Source organism: Cetorhinus maximus, chromosome 13, assembly GCF_964194155.1.
Source record: "Cetorhinus maximus chromosome 13, sCetMax3.hap1.1, whole genome shotgun sequence".
Classification (NCBI taxonomy): domain Eukaryota; kingdom Metazoa; phylum Chordata; class Chondrichthyes; order Lamniformes; family Cetorhinidae; genus Cetorhinus; species Cetorhinus maximus.
In genome coordinates this window covers 94,672,042-94,695,139 of record NC_135891.1, presented here as the reverse complement: position 1 = coordinate 94,695,139, position 23,098 = coordinate 94,672,042, and the positions used below count along the sequence as shown (strand labels likewise).

Sequence of the window (23,098 nt, the reverse complement as noted above, 5' to 3'; positions counted from 1 at the left end):
GTGCTCTTCTGAAGCTGGAAGGCCTCTGTTTGGACCTGTAGCTTCGAAAGCCCACCTGCCACTCTTAACTGGGCAGGGAAACTGTCTCCATGCCGATTAAGGGGGTGCCCCGTCAAAATCCTAATGACTGACTGTATTGCCCCAAGGAGCGGTTCAGGACACTGAAACAGACCCGGCACCTGTTTTCTGCCCTGAAAGTAAAAGTTCAGCAGAAAAATGCACCAAATGAAATGCCAAAAATCAACATTTCCTGGAAGCACATGCTTTCTCCTGAAAACATATCCCCTGCTTTTAGTTTCCACACTGCCTCCAGAAATGCCTGGGTCTGCCACTGAAAAAATATCAGTAGTTTGTTTTCTATCCTGTAATACAAGTAATAGTATGCTTGGTATACCTGTAACTTAAATTATAATGTGCCTCTGTCCCACTTTCAGTGCAGCTACTTGTTATCACATTTTGACAATACCATTGTATTTCAGTTTTACAGAAAGACAGATGAATTGTGGAATTGGATCCCAGTGCATCTGTCAAATTCTCAGAAAATGGAATTTAATGTATACAGCTGTCAAAAATCCATAGCCAAGGTTATAAGCCTACATGCAGTGTTCAATTTGATGGCTTTTTTGGTATTGTACCAGCACTTTTTAAACTTGATAAGTTTTGCTAATTTTCTAGGTTGTTCTAGTCTATTGTTCTCCTGCCCATAACCAGGCAGTTTTTCTTATGACCTTATGACTTTTAACTTTTTGAATCATGCCAAAGTTTATATTTTCTGTTGCTCCGTTAGGCGACTTTGAATTTATCTTGCTAAAATTGCCAGTCTGACAAAATATACATACATCATCAGCCAACTCAGAGCAGGATTATTGCAGGTGTTGTATTGAGGTTCCCAAAGTTCTGAAAAGTTGTGAGAGGATAAACAATGAAAGATTTTTCCACTGTGGTGACTTTGTAACATGGTCTCAAAACATCACAAGAAGAAGGAAGGGGGAAGTTCAGAGCTTTTCCACATAAACAATTATTAGAAAATGATATGCTTGCAGATGGTTATTAGAACAAAGTATGTTTTATCATGAGTGGTAATTGAGAATGTTATTTAAAGTGTAATTGGATAAACATAGAACGATATAAGGAAACTGCCAGAATTTGGAAGTAGAACACAAAAAAAATGATGTATATAGCTTCTGCAGACGCTGCCTGATCTGATGAATATTCTCAGCATCTTTATTTTTATTTCAGATTTCCAGCATCTGCAGGATTTTGCTTTTGTTTGGAAATAGAGTAAGTAGGTCCAGATGGGTCAAATGGTCTCCTCTTGTGCTGTAAACTCAATGATTCTATGAATTGCACACCCCATAGCTGAATGAAAGAAAAACTTTTCAATACTCTTACTTGTAGCTCATTAGTCCCACATTGCAATTAGGTAACATATGATCACACCAACAAAATCTATTTTGTAGGAGGGACACAATACAAAAGATGTGCATCCCTGAAATTTCATTAGCAGATATCCAATAATAATTTAGATATTTTCCTGAAATTGGGGGAAAAAAGGTTTTGTACCCTAAATTCTTCATGGATAGGAGTTCACAGTACTAATTACCTACAACTCATATTAATCTGCCATTTGTTCTTCAGAGAGTCCAGAAGGAATCTGGAATATCACATTCTTCCTGAAGGAGCTTTTACCTGCTGATAACCCATGCCATGTATTGCTGAGGAGTGCATTATACTGACATTGGGCATAAACATTTTAAAAAATGTATCCTCTAGCTTTCACCTGAATTTACAGAAAAATAAATAAATTAGAAATAATTAAAACAGAAATAAATACTCCAAATTTTAAATTTTGACCCAAATCTTTTATCAAGTTATTAATGCATAGTCAACAATACTGTGAACTGTGTAGATAAAAGACAAACATTTTATTTCAAATTAGGTCCTTTCATTAATCATTATTAAAAGCCCACAGTAGCACCTTAAATATATTATATGTAGGCACTGAAGTGTTTGGTATCATTTAACAATTCATAACCCCATCAGCAGGACTTTCGGAGATGATCCTCAGTTTCTATTGCAAGGTATGGTAGACCCAACCATTGCGAGTCCATGGGCCAATATTTCACCTCTGGGTTGGTCTCTGGAATTTCATAAAATGCATCAAAATATGCAAAGAGAGTTGTGCCATGGACAACTGCGATGTTAATCAGCACGTGCCTGCAAAGAGATCCAGAGCAATGAGATAATATATGCAACACATATGATTTCATTTGTTTATTCTTACATTTGAGTCTCTTCACACAATGAAACCAAACTTCAAACTCAATCCTTGCTTTTCCTAGCCATCAAAGCAGATAAATAGACTACAGAGAGAGTGACAATGTCCTCTGGAAATTAGCTGGTAAAGGATATAATTCCATGAAGTAGCCAAAAGGAATGCCTCAGCATTGGTTGATAAGATCAACCTACCCTGGAGGTATTTACACAAAGCCCTTAAGAAATGCAGCAATTTACTGCTGCTGTTTAATGCCACCATAAATGAATAAAACTAGAGTTCATTGTTTGCTTCAAAATAAAAACAGGAAATGCTGGAAAAACTCAACAGGTCTGGCAGCACGTGTAGTGAGAGAAACAAAGTAAACAGGCGAGATTTTCCGGCCCTTCCCGGCGGCAGGATCTTTCAATCCCGCCAAAGTTAACAGGGATTTGAATGGCCCGCTGCGTCCACCATGGGGAAAGCCACCACAGCAGGGCCAGAAAATCCTGGCCAAAGTTTTGAATTTGTATGGCTCTTCATACAGACTCGCAAAGTTAACTCTGTTTCTCTCTCCATGGATGTTGCCAGACCTGCTGAGTTTTTCCAGCATTTCCTGTTTTTATTTCAGATTTCCAGCACCCGCAGTATTTTGCTTTTATTTCATATTTGCTTCTGTTGAAACAAAATTCACTAGTTACATAAGATTGGAAATTACTGTGAGCTGCATGTGAATGAGAGGCTGATGGATTGAGTTTTTGCTAAGGTGTTACATTTTTAGGTTTGGGTTCAGTGTGACTGATCATTCCTGTACGAAGACCTTACATCACGTATGAACCAGAGTAAACATTTCCTGTTCAATATCTAGTGAGAGTCCAAGGGTCAAACAGAGAACCCTTATTACTGCACTCTGGATTACTGCAATTTGTCACAACATGTTCTTCTCGAATTTGGAGAAAGAGAAATATGCGCTTTAATATACTATGACTCAGATCATAGACTGCTGGACAAAGTAATCAACTATTAAACAGGTATAAGTATAGTAGAAACACTACAGTATAACAAGCTTTACTTTTCTCATCGAAATGTCAAAGACCAGGCAATTGACGCTTGAAACACGGTCAGTTACTTTTTGCTTATCACTATCACTATGAGCCTCTGAATCATCTCAAGTCCCTCACAAAGTCCATGGGATCAGTGAGCAGGGTTCAAGCTGCCAAATATAGATTGAGAATCTGAAGTCCTTTACAATGAAAAAAGGCCGAGTTCCTCTGAGAGAAAATCTAACTGAAGTCTTCAATTCAAAAATAGCTATCAATCAAATTTATTGCTTTAAGATCTACAGAAGGTCAAATGTATTCAGTCACAACACATAAGGAATTCAAAAGCCAGCTGCAGTTACAGTTTCCATCCTCAGCCTAAACTCTTATAAATAAAGGTTGGTCATTTGTCTCCAAGATTACAGGCGGAAGAGAGAATGCAAGCCAACATCATTCAAACATAAACAATGTTCAGTGATTGATTATTATCAGATGATTGACAGCTCCTTTTTGAAACACACTGTCACTTATTTAAATCTGGGAAGTCCTAACTAATTAAATTACACTACTCAATTTTTTTTATTAATTCACGGGATGTGGGCTTTGCTGGCTGGGACAGCATTTATTGCCCATACCTAGTTGCCCTTAAGTCGGTGGTAGTGAGCTGCCTTCTTGAACCACTGCAGTCCATGTGGCTTAGGTACACCCACAGTCCTGTTAGGAAGGGAATTCCAGGATTTTGATCCAGCGACAGTGAAGGAACGGTGATATATTTCCAAGTCAGGATGGTGAGTGACTTGGAGAGGAACTTCTAAGTGGTGGTGTTCCCATCTATCTGCTGCCCTTGTCCCTCTCGATGATAGTGATCGAGGGTTTGGAAGGTGCTGTCTAAGGAGCCTTGATGAATTCCTGCAGTGCATTAGGGCGAATGTAAAGTTGGAACCATAAAGAATCAAATTAGACCAGTTTTACTCCAACAGTGGTAAGAGATAAAAGGAAGGAATCATTGGGTATATAAAATATTAATTCATAATAATAATAATTTAGTGTAAAGCTAAACAATATAATTTATACTGCATGTGAGTATTTTTGGTATTATTTATTCAGTCATATATCTATTTATAATATATAAAAAATGTTACATTTGCAAGTACTTGGATTATAACTTTCCATTTCCCCATTTATAATGGAAATTCGAAACCCACGACCACTACCATCTATTAGAACAAGGGCGGCAGAGGCATGGAAACACCACCACCTGCAAGTTCCCCTCCAAACCACTCACCATCCTGACTTGGAAATATATCTCCGTTTCTTCACTGTCGCTGGGTCAAAATTCTGGAACTCCCTCCCTAACAGCACTGTGGGTGTACCTACACCATATGGACTGCAGTGGCTCAAGAAGGCAGCTCACCACCACCTTCTCAACGTAAATTAGGAATGGGCAATAAATGCTGGCCTAGCCAGCGACGCCCACATCCTGTGAAAGAATAAAAAAACTGCCTATTCAAAGATAGCCCACATCCCATAAATGAATTTTAAAAATGCTGTGATAAAAGCAAAATACTGCGGATGCTAGAAATCTGAAACAAAAACAGAAAATGCAGGAAAAACTCAACAGGTCTAACAGCATCTGTGAAGAGAGAAACAGAGTTAACTTTTTGAGTCCATATGCCTCTTCTTCAGAAGACTCTTCTTCCAAAGAAGGGTCATACCCTTGGTCAGAGGGCAGTTAAGAGTCTACCACATTGCTGTGGAGTCACATGTAGGCCAGCAGATTTCCTTCCCCAAAGGACATTAGTGAATCAGATGGGTTTTCATGACAATCATTTCATGGTCATCATTAGATTTTTAATTCCGGATTTTTACTGAATTCAAATTTCACCATCTGCCCTGGTGGTATTCAAACCCAGGTCCCCAGAATATTACACTGGGTCTCTGGAATACGAATCCAGTGACAATACCACTGCACCATCACCTCTTCTTGCATGGGGACTGAATTACATCTGGCTCACCCTCGTGTTATTATACTCTGCTCATTAACCCCACTTTGTCTGTAGACTACTCTTGGTCTTTACTGTCCACATAATATACTATGCAAGATTGGCTAGTGCTTTCTGTTCCAGAACGTTACTTTCCATGACCAAGATTACTAAATGTCCTTTTCTGCCAACATGTACAATGTTAAAACATTAAATATTCATAATGGCAGTTTCCCATTTCTGCAGTTTCCTGTCACGGTGTAATGACAGGCCTCCCAGCACTAGGTGCTGTTGTCATGTATCTATTTTGCTCAGTCTGAACTGTCCAGAAGCTCTTCAGCCTCAAGCTCTATTTCAGCTTATCAGTTGTTGTAAGTTTTCCTAAGTAACAATGAATATCAAATAAAAGTTCACTTTTATTCTAACCTTAGAATTTACTTATGCCCTTAATGCCCTTTCAGTCCAAATTCCCTTTTATCTCTTTAGCTGTTTTATTTGCCTATCACACTCAATCCCTTCCCTGTTCTATTCCTTTGTTTATGGGATGTGGGCGCCACTGACAAAGCCAACATTAATTGTCCATCCCTGAGTGGCCTTAGCAAGTTGATGTTGAGCTGCCTTCCTAACCACTGCAGTCCATGTTGTGTAGGTACACCAACAGTGCTTTAAGGAGGGAGTCCCCAGATTTTGACTCAGTGACCTGCTTCTTTAGGCCTGTCTGGCCTTTGCATCCTTCCCCATTCCCTGCTCCAGCATGGTCCTCCTCTGAGGAAGGCTCTATTATATTACAAAGCATCTTTTGTATTACAATATAATAGTCCTAATGCTACACAAGATTGGATCTTCCAACATACTCGAGGCATTGCCATGGAAGATCCATGAGTTTTTAAATAAATTTGTGTGATTGTCAAAATTTAAAATGATTTTGAGCTGTTTATTGCAGCTGGAAGAAAGATCATTCCTGCGGTTGATTAACAGAAATATTTTTCAGTATGTTATCCTGGGAACATTATGAAAAGCCAACCTAGACATCAATATCACTGAAGACATGTGCAAGACAATAGGAAGTTAGAATTTGCCCAGGAGAGTAATCTAAAATAGCTTAAAAACCCAGAAAAAAAAATAGAAAAAGATCCAAAAATGTAATAATTATCATCATTTATAACACCTACTTTGAAAAAATACCACAGATCCCAAATAATAATAATAGTGTTGCAAAACTGTTTAGTTTAAAGCAGTTTTTACCAGAAGCTATGGAGGTAGCAAAAGTTTATCTGTCTCCAGAAAGCACAGAGCAAACGATCACTTAGCCAGCAAGAAATCGCTGTAAGCCACCAACCCACAGTCACAAAGGCTAGGTTGATTATTCTTTGATCTGTACATCTGAAAAATAAGCACAAAATCTCTATGTGTTTAACTAGAATTGCAACCTGTCTCAATTAGATCATAATTCTCTCACTTGTTGCTTTTCCCAATGGTCATAGCTGTGTTCACCTTCACATGTTCCGTGTACTTTGCTTTTTTTCCCCAGCTCTACAACTGGCATGATTTTACTGTACTGGTCTCCATATTTAAAGAAAGATGTTAATGCGATAGAAGGAGTTTAGAGAAGGTTTACCAGACTAATATCAGGAATGGGTGGTCCTATGAGGAAAGGCTGGACAGGTTAGGCTTGTATCCACTGGAATTTAGAAGAGTAAGAGGCAACCTAATTGAAACCTTTATGACCCTGAAGGGTCTTGACAGGGTGACTGTGGAGAGGATGTTTCCTCTTGTGGGAGAACCTAGAACTAGGGTTCACAGTTTAAAAATAAGGGGTCGCTTGTTTAAGACAGAGATGAGGAGAAATTTTTTTCTCTCAGAGAGTTGTGAGTCTTTGGGACTCTCTTCCTAAAAAGGCAGTGGAAGGAAAGTCTTTGGATATTTTTAAGGCAGATGTAGATAGATTCTTGATTAACAAGGGGGTGAAAGGTTATTGGGGGTAGGCAGGAATGTGGGGTTAAGGTTACATTCAGATCAGCCATGATCTTATTGAATGGCAGAGCAGACTCAAGGGGTCGAGTGGCCTGCACCTGCTCCTAATTTGTATGTTTGAATGTATTTTTTTACCCTGCCAAAATGTTCATTGGCTCCCTAAGTGTTCTGACTCTAGCAGGTTGCTGGGTCCATTTGGGTTGAGCAAACAAGCAGAATTTCTGTTGCATTGAATACATCTTGTGTTTTCTGTCAATACTTCCAAAACAGTATTGGATGCAACAGATGCCAGTATGTTACGGGAGCCCAGAAATGCTAATGTGGCAATCTGTTGCACACTCCCAAACTAGACACTTTAGAATTCCTAAAGAGAATGAGTCCTCCTCAACTGGGAAACAACATCGCACAGTGCACTGTGTGCTATTTCTACCAGTTAAGTAGTTGTTTCCGTACTCATCAAGTGTTACTGCACCATTGTTACTGGTGCATTTCAGTTGGCTTCTCAACTGTGCATTTACTGCATCCAGAAGTGCAGTAAAGTTGTGTGATCCAGAAATTGAAAAAGAACTCACATTTGTTGCATTCTGTGAGCTACACGTCATTTTACCTTCTATATCAGCCATGGCTCATTGGTAGCACTTCTGCCTCAGAGACAGAAGATTGTGGGTATCTAGACCCACTGCAGAGACTTGAGTATATAACCTAGTACAGAGGGAGTGCTGCACAGTCAGAGGTACCAACTTTTGGATTTATAGTTAAACTGAGGTGTCATCTGGCCTCTTAGTGGGTGTAAAAGATTCCATGGCACTATTTGAAGAAGAGCAAGAGAGTTCATTATTTATCTCTCAACCAACGTCATTAAAATAAAATGTAGTAAATGTTGTAAGGAACTAGGAGTAGTCATGTTTCCTTAAATTACCACAATGACTACACTTCAAAATTGTGAAGTGACTGAGGAACGGGTGTTATGATTCAAGATATATATATATCAGATATATGATATATGATGCATCCTATTAAAATCATGCCATATCCTTGTGAACATTAATCATCATTTACTCTGGTATGAAATCAAAACTAATACACGAGGCACTTACATGGTTGTGAGACAATGGAATATGTTCCAAACTTGCAATATAACACCATACCTTAATTGCAGCGGGCGAGATTTTAACTCATTCAAAACTCATCCATTCGCGCAGAGTTAAAATTGGGCCCAGTTATCAATTGGGATGTTTTGGTTAGCAGGTTGCTGTTAAAAATAAAACTTCAGTCTCGTAGCATTAATAATATGTTTAACCATTTCAATGCGAATCTAGCTTTAAGGTTTAATACTGACTTGTAAAGTTCTTACCTTTTTAATTCAAGTGAAATCACATAAATAATGTGTAAGGCAACACAATTCAGTGCATAAGCGTTCACTGCAGGTTTAAAAAACGACAGGATTGTGCTCAGCAGTGCAGTAAGAAAGACAATCAGTGAAAAAGACTTCCTGGAGAAGAGGGGAAACACATTTCAGTAAATTCCGGACTGTCGGATTGCTTTCCAAATTTAATTTCTGTTTCAGAAAGTACGTTCTTGCAATTCCAAGTTTTATTTTGGACTTTTAGTATTTCTAGTTTTTATCTTTTAATTTAAGGGAGGTTGTAAGCTGCTTTCTGTATCTGTGAGTGTAGAGCTAGCAATGAGGCTTGTAAGGAGAAGCAGATATTTGGACCTGGAGTTTACTCGACACTTGACACAGATACACCCACAGTCTGGGCACAACCCAATCACAGGAAAACTCTCTTAAAGCCTTGGGACGGAGGCCGTGCCAGATTTTGGATTTTGCCAGATTTTGGGTCGGGCGCGTTTGGCAGTGGGTGGTTGGAGACAATCTAGGTCGGGCGAGGTCAAAAGTCACATGGAACAGGTGAATAGACCAGTCCGCAAGTGGTGAAGGGAATAATAAACCAGTGCCATGTACAGCCTAGACAAATTGTCCAGTTTTAATTGAGTAAAATATTTTTAAAAAATGTATGTCACATTCTAAAAATGTCCGGTTTACAGGCAACTCCAGGGGCAGAATTTTCTGCCTGTCAGGCAGACGGGTCTGACCCAATCTCTGGCGGGCAGGGAGTCGATCCCCGCCGGAGAAGTGGGCCCCGCCGCTATTTTACGTGGGTGGGCCAATTAAAGCCCGCCCAGCGTGATGTCCGGCGGGAAGCGCTATGCTTCCTGTGCAGGCAGGGGGGGGATTCCCTAAAAGTGAGAGTGCGCTCTTTCGCGCATGCGCACGGAAGAGTGCACATATCCATGAGGCTAAGTGCTGCCTCAGGGAGATGGCTGACACTTTTAAAACTATTAAAAATAGAGAAAAAAAAAATTCCTTAACATGTCCCCCTCATGTGACAATGTCACTTGAGATGGGACATGTTAATAATTTACATAATAAGTTTATTAAACTTTTTTAATCCCTACATGAAACCTCATCCCGCCACTGGATAAGGTTTCATGTTTTTTCTATTCTCCGCCGGGGCTCCTGGCCGACCCACCAACCTTAAGGTTGGACGGGCAGGTCCTTTAGTTGTATAATTGATCCTGTCAATGGCCTCAATTGGCCATTGACAGGTCGGCAGGTGCACAGCTGATTTTGCTGGCCCCGCCTCCTGCTCGCCGACGGCAAAATTCTGCCCCAGGTTTTAGTCAGTCGGCTTTGAGAGGGTGTTTCTATACGTGGCTTTAAAGGGGCATGGAAATTTGGACACGATTGATATTCAAGCCTAACTGCAATATTCCCAAGTCTTTTAATTCGATGCGGTGGTGTAGTGGTAATGTCACCAGACTAGTAACCCAGAAACCCAGGCTAATGCTCTGGGGTCATGGATTTGGATTCCGCCACAGCAGCTGATGGAATTTAAATTCTGCTAACAAATCTGGAGTTACAAAAAGCTGCTTTCAATAATGGTCACCATGAAACTATTGTCACCTGTCCTAAAAACCCATCCGGTTTACTAATGTCCTTTAGGGAAGGAAATCTGCCGTCCTCACCTGGTCTGGCCTACATGTCACTCCAGACCAAGGCGGTTGACTCTTAAATGGCTTCTGAAGTGGCCTAACAAGCCACTCAGTTGTATCAAACCGCTACAAAGCCTACAAGAAGGAATGAAACCGGACAGATCACCCAGCATCAACCTAGGCATCAGAAGCGATACCAGCAAACCCAGATCTGGCGACCCTGCAAAGTCCTCCTGACTAAAATCTGGGGTGGTGTCAAAATTGGGAGAGCTGTCTCACAGGCTAGTCATATTTGTCCTCACAGAATCATACCTTACAGACAATGTCAACTGACAGGACAGACCCAGCAGAGATGGCAGTACAGTGGTATATAGTCAGGAGGGAGTTGCCCTGAGAGTCTCTACATTGACTCTGGACCCCATAAAGTCTCATGGCATCAGGTCAAACATGGGCAAGTAAACCTCCTGCTGATTACCACGTACCGCCCTCCCTTAGCTGCTGAATCAGTGCTCCTCCATGTTGAACACCACTTGGAGGAAGCACTGAGGGTGGCAAGGGCACAGAATGTACCCTGGGTGGGTACTTCAAAGTCCATCACCAAGGGTGGCTCGGTATCACCACTACTGACTGAGCTGCCCTAGTCCTAAAGGACATAGCTGCTAGGTCTGTGGGTCTGTGACAGGTGGTGAGGGAACCAACAAGAGGGAAAAACCTACTTGATCTTGTCCTCACCAATCTACCTGTCGCAGATGCATCTGTCCATGACAGTATTGGTAGGAGTGACCACTGGACAGTCCTTATAGAGACAAAGTCCCACCTTGACATTGAGGGTACCCTCCATCGTGTTGTGTGGCACTACCACCTAAATGGGATAGATTTCAAACACATCGAGCAACTAAAAACTGGGCATCCTTGAGGCGCTATAGGCCATCATCAGCAGCAGAATTGTACACAACCACAATCCGTAACCCCATGGCACAGCATATCCCCCATGCTACCATTACCATCAAACTGGGGGATCAACCCTGGTTCAATCAATAGTGCAGGAGATCAACCCTGGTTCAATGAATAGTGCAGGAAGGCATGCCAAGAGCAGCACCAGGCATACCTAAAAAAATAATGTGTCAGCCTAGTGAAGCTACAACACAGGACTACTTGCACGACAAACAGCAAAAGCAGCAAGTGATTGACAGAGCTAAATGATTCCACAACCAACAGATCTAAGCTCTGCAGTCCAGCCACATCCAGTCATGAATGGTGGTGGACAATTAAACAACCAACTGAAGCCCTGATCCTCTGCCCCAATGATATCCCATCCCATTCCCTGTATTCTCCCATCATTGCTTGTGTCACATTATATGTTTCATGCTACATTATATCATGACTCAATTACTACATTGTTCATGATTTGATTGCTAAATTTAAAGAAAAAAAAAGGGATAATTTTCTGACTTTGGTGGAAGCATCACCAACTGAGAATACATGTTGGAGGTTCTGGAGTGTGTTGTACACTATTGCCTGGTCATTTGAAATATTGGTCAGGGTTTGCAGGCAGTATGCGCTGGAATTTCTGATGTGCTCTTTCAATCTCAACTGTTACTTCACTGGGTTTTGTACGTTTACTCAAGTATTGAATAGCAATTGAAATTTTAAAAACACTTATTACCTGTTTTTGATGAATGTTGGTAAGTGTCTTCTGGGAAACCATAGCATGTAACCAATCGCTAACACCCACAGGATGGATAATTCATCTAGCAACTGACCAAAGTAACTCAGAGTCATATGGTAGTATGCAGAGAAAAATCCTATTATGGAGATAGATTGATTTTTAAAAATGATCATTCAAATTAAGCACTTTAGCTATTAGACGTTGTCCTAAATATAATTTTCAGACTATATTTATATTTTAAACATTTATAACTCAATGAGTAAATTCATCACGTAACATAGCACTATGCCTTACAAACTAAACATAATCCATGTTCAGTCTTTGGTCTGGGCTGCATTAGTTGATCTCGGAATAGGTTGTGGTAGGGGCTATTCCCTTGCTAGATATTGTATGCAGGTCGCTGTTGTTCTGAACTTTGTTTGCAAAAGAATCCATGGATTCCCTCTCCGTCAGAATTACAGCAGGGGGATAGAATTACAGAATGGTTACAGCACAGGAGGAAGCCATTGGGCCCATTGTGTCTGTGCCAGCTCTCCGCAAGAGCAACTCAACTAGTTCCACTCCCCTGCCCTTTCCCCATAGCCCTGTAAATTTTCTCTCTTCTGGTGATTATCTAATTCCCTTTTGAAAGCTCCAATTGTATGTGCCCCCACACTCTCATTTACAGATCCTAACCGCTTGCTGCATAAAATGTTTTTCCTCTTATTACCATAGATTCTTTTGCCAAATCACCTTAAACGAGTGTCCTCTGGTTCTTCACTCTTCCGCCAATGGGAACATTTTCTCTATATACTCTGTCAATACCCCTCATGGTTTTAAATACGTTATCAAATCTCCTCTCAACCTTTTCTTATCGAAGGAGAACAACCTCAGCTTCTCTCGACCTATGAAACAGAAGTCCCTCATCCCTGGAACCATTCTTGTAAATCTTTTCTGCACCCTCTCTAAAACCTTCACATCCTTCATAAAAGTGGTGATCAGGTCCAAGGATTTTCTGCGCCACCAAGTCTGTTCTTTCACTTTTTAACCTTTTGTTTTTGCTTTAGAGGGAAACGTTTGACATAATGGACAAGAACATACGCTTACTGGGACTGACCCTCACAACTGCTGTCAAACCTCCATTTTCACAGCCAGAAACTCTAGAAAGAATGGGAAAGACACATGGGGAGTCCTCTCATGGTGGCTAGTACAACCCTTTGCTTTATATTTTTTACTCACCTTATTTTGCAAAACTCCAATGTTTTGCACCAAGCATGTAACAGCAACATAGTGAAATGCTGTGACAGTTTAAGAGTCTGGGGATAACGCTGCACAACAACAGCTCCTCTGTCATAGTCATGAAACTTTTGTCAACGCTTTATGTGTTAGCAATCAATGGCTAAAGTAAGAAGTTGCGAAATGGTTAAAGTAATGGAAAGTTATCAACAATAGGAACTTTTCAACGTGGAAAATGTTGTAATTGGAGTACCCCCAGGGATCAATTTTGGGACCCTTACTGTTGTAATATAGAAATGGCTTGTAAGAATTAGAAGATAGTACAAAAAGAGGTAGTGGTGGAATAATGCTAAACCATGAAACTCGATTCAGAATTTGGATCTTTTGAATGTATCTGTACCAGTAGGTGGCAGGTGTGGTTCAATGTGTGAGTGTAAAATAGCAAGTACAGTATAGGAGCAAGGACTCAAAAATACAATTGTGTTGAATGGAACAATCCTATTGCACTAAGCAAGAAAGTAATCTTCACTGTGGATAAATACACAAAACGTACCAATGCTGGATCTTCCAATATTCAGACAGTAGTGAGTGTGAGATTTACAAGCAGTACAAACTTCAGACATTCATTATTTTGCTTAAGAAAACTTGAGATATATTGGGCAGAATTTTATCTGCCAAATCTTGGAGTGAGATTTGTGTTCAGTTGTGGGCTGGAGGGGTTCTTCATCATTGACTCCTAATGCACATGCCACCCAGCTGATCTCCAAGGCATCCTCCTCCAATGCAGTCAAGATGGCTATGGCTGCAGGTCCATAAGACCATAAGGTGTGGGAGCAGAAGTGGGCCATTCGGCCCATCGAGCCTGTTCCACTATTCAATGAGATCATGGCTGATCTGATAATCCTCAACTCCATTTTCCTGCCTTTTCCCCATAACCCTTGATTCCTTTACTGATTAAAAAATCTGTCCTTCTCAGCCTTGAACAAGCTTAACAACCCAGCCTCTACAGCCCTCTGCGGTAAAGAATTCCAAAGATTCACTACCCCCTGAGAGAAGAAATTCCTCCTCATCTCTGCAATAAATGGGCGACCCCTTACTCTGAGATTATGCCTTCTGGTCCTAGACTCTCCCACAAGGGGAAACAACTTCTCAGCATCTACCCTGTCAAGTCCCCTAAGAATTTTAAATGTTTCAATAAGGTCGCCTTCATTCTTCTAAACTCCAATGAGTACAGGCTCAACATACTCAACCTCTCCTCATAAGAAAATCCCCCCATACCAGGATCAACCTAGTGAACCTTCTCTGGACTGCCTCCAATGCCAGTATATCTTTCCTTAGATAAGGGGACCAAAACTGTTCACAGTATTCCAGGTGTGGTGTAACTAGCGCCTTGTACAGTTTTAGCAAGACTTCCCTATTTTTATACTCCATTCCCTTTGAAATAAAGGCCAACATTTCATTTGCCTTCCCTATTACCCATGGAACTTGTATGTTAGCTTTTTGGGACTCATGCACAAGGACTTCCAAATCCCTCTGTGCTTCAGCCTTCTGCAGTCTTTCTCCATTTAAATAATATTCAGCTCCTCTATTCTTCCTGCTAAAGTGCATAATCTCACATTTTCCCACTTTATATTCCATCTGCCAAGTTTTTTCCTACTCACTGAACCTGTCTTTTTCCCTCTGTAGACTCCTTGTGTCATCCTCATCACTTGCCTTCCCACCTATTTTTGTGTCATCCACAAACTTGGCGATAGTACATTCACTCCCCTCATCTAAGCCATTAATATATATTGTAAATAATTGTGCCCCCAGCACTGATCCCTGTGGCACTCCACTAGTTACAGGTTGCCATCCTGAAAATGCCCCCCTCATCCCAACTCTGTGTCTTCTATTAGTTAGCCAGCCCTCTATCCACTATTAGTATACTATCCCCAACACCATGGGCTCTTACCTTATCAAGTAGCCTTATGTGCGGTACCTTATCGAATGCCTTTTGGAAATCCAAACATATTACATCTACTGATTCCCCTTTATCTATCCTGCATGTTACCTGCTCAAAGGATTCTAATAAATTTGTTAGGCATGATTTCCTCTTTATGAAGCCATGCTGACTCTGCTTGGTTATATTATGTATTTCTAAATGCTCTGCTATTACATCCTTTATAATAGAGTTCAACATTTTCCAAATGACAGATATTAAGCTAACTGGGCTATAGTTACCTGTTTTTTGTCTCCCTCCCTTTTTGAATAAGGGTGTTACATTGGCCATTCTCCAATTGTCTAGGACTTTTCCAGAATCTAAGGACTTTGGAAGATTACTACCAGTACATCCACTATCTCTGTAGCTACTTCCTTTAATATCCTAGGATGCAACCCATCAGGTCCAGGGGACTTAACGGCCTTTAGCCCCATTAGTTTCCCTAATACTTTTTCTCTAATGATAGTTATTGTATTTATTTCCTGCCCCCCTTTTGCCCCTTGATTATTTAGTATTTTTGGAATGCTATTAGCATCTTCTACCGTGAAGACTGAAGCAAAGTATTTATTCAACTACTCTGCCATTTCCTGATTCCCCATTATTATTTCCCCAGCCTCATTCTCTAAGGGGCCTATGTTCACTTTGGCCTCTCTCTTCCTTTTTATATATTTAAAGAAGCTCTTACTGTCCATTTTTTATATTACTTGCTAGTTTGTCCTCAAAGTTTATTTTCCCCCTCTTTTTTTTTGGTCACCTTTTGTTGGTTTTTAAAACTTTCCCAATCCTCTGGCTTACCACTAATCTTTGCCACATTGTATGTTTTTTCTTTCAATTTGATACTGTCCTTAACTTCCTTGTTAACCATGGTTGGTTTATCCCCTTCCTTGAATCCTTCTTCTTCACTGGGATATATCTTTGTTGAGAGTCATGAACTATTTTCTTAAACGTCTGCCATTGTTTATCAACCGTCTTCTCTGCTAAACTGCTTTCCCCCAGTCTGCTCCAGCCAACTCGGCCCTCATTCCATTGTAATTACCCTTATTTAAGTTTAGCATAGTTGTTTCCAACCCAAGTTTCTCACTCTCAAACTGAATACTAAATTCTACCATATTATGGTCACTGTTTCCTAGGGGATCCTTTATTCTGAGATCATTTATTAAACCTGCCTCATTACACATTACCAGATCCAAAATAGCCTGATCCCTGGTTGGATTCACAACATATTGTTCCAAGAATCTGTCCTGAATACACTCTATGAATTCTTGCTCATGTCTACCTCTGCCAATTTGATTTTCCCAATCCACATGAAGATTAAAGGCACCACGATTAATGTACGGCCTTTTTTACAGCCCTCATTATCTCCTGATTTATTCTCTGTCCTACGGTATAGCTACTGTCAGGGGGTCTATAGACTACACCCACCAGTGTCTTCTTCTCCTTGTTATTTCTTACGTCCACCCACATGGATTCTACATCTGCCGAGCCAAGGTCCTTTCTTGCTATCGTAATTATTCCATCTCATACTAACAAAGCTACCCCACCACCCTTTCCTTCTTGCCTGTCCTTTCGAAAAGTCACATACCCCTGAATATATAGCTCTCAGCTTTAATCTCCTCGTAACCATGTCTCCGTAATGGCTATAATATCATACCCATTAACCTATATTTGTGCCATTAATTCATTTATTTTGTTCCAAATACCATGTGCATTTAAGTAAAGGGCCATTGTTTTCGCCTTTTTACCATTTTTTCCTCCTTTGACCCTATTTGCTCCTTTTTTTAATGTTTGTACACTCTGTCCCTTCCTGTCACACTCTGGGTATCATTACCTAAATAGCTGCCCTGCAAGGCTACCATGTCCTTTTGCTTTGTAAGCCTACGTATCCCCTTTCCAGAACTGTCCCCCCTCTATTTAGTCTCTGCAGCCCTGGTTATTTGGTTCACCAGGACACTGGTCCCAGCCTGGTTCAAGTGAAGCCCGTCCCACAGGAACAGCTCCCTTCTACCCCAGCACTGGTGCCAGTGCCCCATGAACTGAAACCCATTCCTCCCACACCAACCTCTGAGCCACGCATTTAACTCCTTGACTTTATTTACCCTTTGCCAGTTTGCCTGTGGCTCAGGCAGCAATCCCGCGATTATTACCTTGGACGTTCTGTTTCTTAATTTAGCTCCTAACTCTTCAAATTCTTTCTAGTCCTATCAATGTCATTGGTATCTACATGGATGATGACAACTGGATCCTTCCCCGCCCACTCCAAGTTTGTCTCCAGCCCTGAGGAGATGTCCTTAACTGGCACTGGGCAGGCAACACAGCCTTCGGGACTCACACTCACGATTGCAGAGAACAGTATCTATCCCCCTAATTATATTGTCCCCTATCACTAATACGCTCCCATTTCCTTCCCCCACTTGAATGGCTCCCTGTACCATGGTGCTGTGGTACCTCCCCCCACCTGCACCCTCCACATCAAGTTCTCTGCTTCTCCCTGGAGTTGTGGTGTTTCTTCTCTTGCAATGAGAGAACGCAGAGAGTTACGAGAAGTAGAAGAATGTGAGTTGAGGGTGGAATAAAAACATTTGTGAAAGGCAACAGTGAGGGTGGGTACGAGAGGGCAATAGGATAAGGGTGTGTGTGAGTCTTAGCTGTTCAAACTGAAATTTGAGGAGGTGTCTGGAGAAAAAGGAATGTGTGGAACTGTAAGGTGTGTCAGTCACCTTTGCTGTGCAGGAGAAAATAAGGTCAGGGTGTGATGAAAACCACCTGAAAATGGACACAGCTTTCCTGACCTTATGAGATCATTTAACTTCTTCCAGCAATGTTCCCAGATTCTGGATGCCACACTCCTGCTACCTCTGAGACCTCCAGCCACACCTCCTTAGTTTAGATGGCTGGCCTCTTCCTCCCGTCCAGGGGAAACTGCACATTCTTTCTGGCCCTCTCCACCTCCAGCATGACTGCTTGGGAATCATCAGAGAACCAAGTGGGCAGCTGGGGGGTGGGTGGGGTGGGGGGGGAGGTGTGTGGGGTGGGGGGGGCACGGGGCAGGGGTGTGTGGTTGGGGGTGAGCGTGGCAGGTGCAGGGGGAGATTGGAGACCTTTGTGAGCAACCATCCCACTTTTTCCTTCCACTTATTTGCCTCCACAAGCCTTTGCAATCAAGGTTTCCTGCTAGCATTTTGACCTCCACTGAGGTCCCTTTAAATAGAGATCCTTCATTGAAAGGGTGCAGGTTGTCATCATGCTCGCACTCTGTCATTATTTGGGAAACCCAGAAACGGGATGCTAGTCATGGCAAAGCCCGCTGACAGAACAAACAAGTTCTTGACCCACTGCCAGCCTCCCTGCTGTGTGTTGGTCTGTTTAAATTAAATTAACCCATTATCATTTTAAAAAGACCCAAAGCACTAAATATCTATACCACACTTTTTTCAGATGTTATTGTTGTATTCATCTACTGGACTGGAGATGGAGTAAGACTAGACAGAAATAATATATTGATTAATATAATCCAAGCATATAAATTATGGGCGGAATTTTATGGTCCCTCCCACCGGCTGGATTTTCCTGTCCCACCAAAGACAATGGGCTTTTGAATGGCTTGCCGCATTTTACAGTCCCGCCCCCGTCGCTCTGAAGCCATAAAATTCCACCCTATAACTTTCAACGATAGACTGCACCCAGGCACATTGACAAATAATTATTATGCTGTGCAACTCACCTACTAACATGATCATCACCCAGATGAGATACACAGCTCTGGTCCTCTTCTGGGCATATGGATGTAATAGATACATCATTATGGGAGAAGATATAAAGAAACTCACACTGCTAATCTGTAAATTAAAGTAATTAGTGCATTATAACAAATGAATTTGGCCATTCAATAAGATAATGGCTGATCTGCTTTGAACCTCAACTCCATATTTCTGCCTAGCCCCGATACCCTTTCACCCCCATGTTTAGTAAGAATCTATCTACCCCTGCCTTAAAAATATTCAAAGATTCTGTCTCCACTGCCTTTTAGGGAAGAGATTTCCAACAAGAGACTCGCGACCCTCTGAGAGAAAAAAAATTCTCCCCATCTCTGTCTTAAATGAGCGACCCCTTATTTTTAAACCATGACCCCTAGTTCTAGATTCTCCCACAAGAAGAAACATCCTCTCCACATCCAACCTGTCAAGTCCCCTCAGGACCTTACATGTTTCAATCAAGCTGCCTCTTACTCTTCAAAACTCCAGCAGATACAAGCCTAGCCTGTCCAGCCTTTCCTCATAAGGCAACCTGTCCATTCCAGCTATTAGTCAAGTAAACCAGGGTCCTACCTGACCAGGCTCATGGAGGGCCACCCCACCCCAGTGGCAAGGGCTGCCCCTCGGAAAGACCCCTCGCCCTCATGATTGACCATGCCCACCCCTCACCGGGGCCTGCCTGAATGGCCTCAGTGAATCTGACCCACATTGGTTCTGCTGCGTGGTTGCAGTCCCAGCAGTGGCCACCGCTCCTGGTGGCGTTACTGGGACTGAAGAGCTACCAGCCCTCCAATTAACCAGCAGCTCCTGGTGGGCTGGGGTGGGGGGGACACCTCATCCCCTAAGGGGACAGAAGCCCCAGTGCCTACAGGTAAAAGTAGGTTGGGGCTCCCAGAACCAGCTAATGAGGGTTTGGCCCCAACTTTTAGGTCAGTGGGATGGGGCCACTGCAGTGCCATAAAATCCTGGCCACTTTACCTGTGGCCACCAAAATTGTAAAAAGTAGTATTAGCTTTGAGGGATTTTAACTGCAACTATAGTTTAGTGTTGCTGAACGCTATCCATTTCTCTGACGCATGCATCAAAAAACTTTTCTTTAATGTCTTCAATGATCTGGAGGATGTCAGTCCACTCTTCGAAAAATCACAAAGAGGGCATTTTATTTTTTGACATTTCAACTAAACACAAATAAAATCACAGAAGCAAACAACATTTCTATGTTCTGATTGTGAGAATTGCAACTTCATTAATGGGAATAAAAATAGCAGCCAATCATGATGCAACTGCATTGTTCAGATTTCTAGAAGGCCAACTGAACCAACCATTCCCTGTAACCTTTTGGAATGAGTCCTGCTACAGCATCCCTGGCAAAGCAACAGAGAAAAAGGCCTATTCAGCAACAAGGCCTTGGAACCATTGGCTCTACAATTTTAGAGCATGTTAGCACATTTTGGGGAACTTGAGAAGGCAGTTATCATCAGACATTCCATAGGGTTGACAACCCTCCAGGACTGGTCTGGAGTCCCAGGAATTGAAGATCAATCTCCTGGGCACTGCTGTGTGCAACTCTGGAGAAAAATCATTGGGACATTAAAAAAGATTTTCCTTGTAATTTCCATTGAACATTTCTCTCCACCACACATAAAAATGTTGAAAATGAGGGGAACAAAAGCAGTTCAGCTGACAGTCAATCATCATCCAATTGGGTAATGAGACTTATTGCTTCCCAGTTGGCATAGGAAGGAAGTACATCACACGGATGGATGTGTTGGCTGACTCGTGGCTGGAGCATGGGGGCAAGTCACGTGATGGAGCCTCCAGGGATACATTTAGTCGCAGTTGGCAACCCTATAGATAGACTTGTGTTTGTTTGCTACACATAACTCTCCCATAATCCCCATATTCAGAACTTAGAGGATTGCAACCAAAGCTAGATGGTAGCAAAGACAAATATTGCTTTAAGCACTGACTTCCAGAAATTGCCAAAACATCACTGCCCTTCATAGCACATTTTTTATGGGGTAAACTGAGCACATTGTGCAGTTTAGGAAAAAGATTGGGAAATTCCTGGGTGCCATCAGTTGCATCTAATTTTCATAATGGTGACGATTTAAATACCGTGTTGCACACTCAACAGATAGTTCTTGACAAAGGCGGGGAGTTAGGTTGATATTTGGGATTAAGACATTGACGTATGTACCGCTCCACCTCTCTCTTCTTTTAAGATGCTCCTTAAAACCAACCTCTCTGACCAAGCTTTTGGTCATTTCTCTCATGGTTCAATGTCAATTATTTTGTTTAACTTCACTCTAATGAAATATTTTGGGATGTTCTGCTACATTAATGGCTATGTAAATGATCAATGTTTTGCACTTGGTTTGGCAGTCTTTACCAGAATGGTATTCAAAAAGCACAGCAAAAAAACAAAAAAAATCTGTTGGTGAACACAATAAAGTCCAAAAAGTTTAAAACAAATGGACTGGATGAGAATGACCTATTTTGTCAAACTCCATCAACTTTAACACGGTAGAAATGTAACCTCACTGTCCAGCTTCTACAAAACCTAGATTATAAGTGAAAGAGTCACTGGTGCTGAATCTAGACTTCGAGGTTTATGCCAGAAATACTAGAGGTGCTGCCATTATGTTTTGTACCAGTCAGAAAATCTTGATGGGTTATCATCAATGCTGTTTTTAGGTAGCTTCTCCAGCCTCTGAAACTCTCCTAAGCAGCTTGCCCCTTGTGTGGACAAGCTTACAGTCGTTACATATAACAAGACCATTCTCCGAAGTGGTTAATTGTACTGCATTTAAATTCTGCATATCTCTAGTAAAACTCCTTCATCTACATTTCAAGGAGACATTAAAACCAATGCAAATCGAAGAGGCAAGCAAGTGTGTCTGATGCCAGACTGAAGTCCTTCTCTATACAGGTAGGGAGTTGATTTCTCTACCATTCACCAGTAGGGAGATTCTCCAGCCTCTTAGGAAGTTAACCAAACAACATGAAGAAATAATTTATGACGTTGGTAGCACTTTGAAATAGCCAGCACAGGCACAATGCGTCCAATGGCTTACTTCTATATTTTACTATACTAAATAATTTAAGCAGTGGTGGTGTGTCCATGTGCTTTAATCTTGGAAACATTTTAAAACCTTGTTTCTTTTGACCTGGAGGTAGAAAGACACTCCCAGCAGATAAATGGCAGAGAAAGACCTTGCCACCACTACCTGGACACCACTACCTCAGGAATGTTTCTGAGAACCCAGGTATGGATTATAGATCTAGCCTTAGTTTCAAGCTTGGTCAGAGAGGTTGGTTTTAAGGAGCATCTTAAAAGAAGAGAGAGGTGGAGCGGTACATACGTTAATGTCTTAATCCCAAATATCAACCTAACTCCCCACCTTTGTCAAGAACTATCTGTTGAGTGTGCAACACGGTATTTAGTTTCAACATTGGCATCAGTGGTAGATCAGCAATATTAATGAGGAACAAAATAACAGAATGAAGGTATCCAAGCTGCTATGAGCTGTATACTCTCCATGGGGAGATAAAGTGATTCATTTTGCTTGCTAACCTTGGTGCAGAGATCAGGCAGACCATATATGGCAAATAATGGATTTAAACTCACATGCTAAACCTGTGGTTGGTCTAAAGAGATTGACAGGTTCAGAATTTAATATAAACATTGCTTTAGACATCTTGTTTCAACTCTCCTCTATGATACAGTTTAAAACGCTGTTGCCTGTTCTAATTCTAGTCTGTGATAAGGTTTATAATGCCTACTACATTGTCCGACATAATCATGAAATTACACAGTCAATAGTCAGCACTCACCGTGTTGTAAAACTCAGCAACTTTCTCTGAGAACTGAAAATTGTCTTCACACCAGTCGATTTGAGAGCTCTGGTATGCAAACACACTGGCCATCCTGAGTCCTCACTGAAAGATTTGTGCGAAGTAAACGGTGCTCATTAATAAAATATAAAATTCATCTGCAACAGAAAAAAAAGACAAAACAAATTAAAAGCTTGTGTGCCTGGAGCAAGGAGAGAGAGAGAAGCAAATGGTATGAATTATTGAAGATCAACCTTGCAGGTAATCAAAACTATTGTCATTTGATGTCAGCCACAATTCGCCCAGGGAATTTTAGCTCAAGCTCATAAACAAAAAAAAATCCAAGTAAACAGATGCAGACACGGTGAAATAGTTAGAGGCCAGATGCCGGAAGGTGTAT

At 41.4% G+C, this 23,098-nt stretch overlaps 1 protein-coding gene across 1 annotated transcript; it reads right to left on the bottom strand.

Annotated features, from left to right (window-relative positions):
• Positions 1-168: 168 nt before the first annotated feature.
• acer1 (alkaline ceramidase 1) lies at positions 169-22,833 on the bottom strand. The gene is made up of 6 exons (XM_078555841.1): positions 22,699-22,833; positions 18,831-18,945; positions 11,914-12,052; positions 8,605-8,742; positions 6,522-6,659; positions 169-2,217 (listed from the first exon to the last, which is right to left on the bottom strand). The coding sequence occupies exons 1-6, from the start codon at positions 22,789-22,791 to the stop codon at positions 2,040-2,042; spliced, it is 801 nt and encodes a 266-aa protein (XP_078411967.1). The 5' UTR covers positions 22,792-22,833; the 3' UTR covers positions 169-2,039.
• Between the last annotated feature and the right edge of the window lie 265 nt (positions 22,834-23,098).

Excerpts from the sequence above, each read along its gene's own strand:
- acer1 (XM_078555841.1), bottom strand. The coding sequence starts at position 22,791 with ATGGCCAGTGTGTTTGCATACCAGAGCTCTCAAATCGACTGGTGTGAA. Across the intron at positions 8,743-11,913 it reads CCAACATTCATCAAAAACAG|GAAGTCTTTTTCACTGATTG; the intron begins GTAATAAGTGTT and ends CCTCTTCTCCAG. Across the intron at positions 6,660-8,604 it reads ATTTCACTTGAATTAAAAAG|ATGTACAGATCAAAGAATAA; the intron begins GTAAGAACTTTA and ends CTTATTTTTCAG.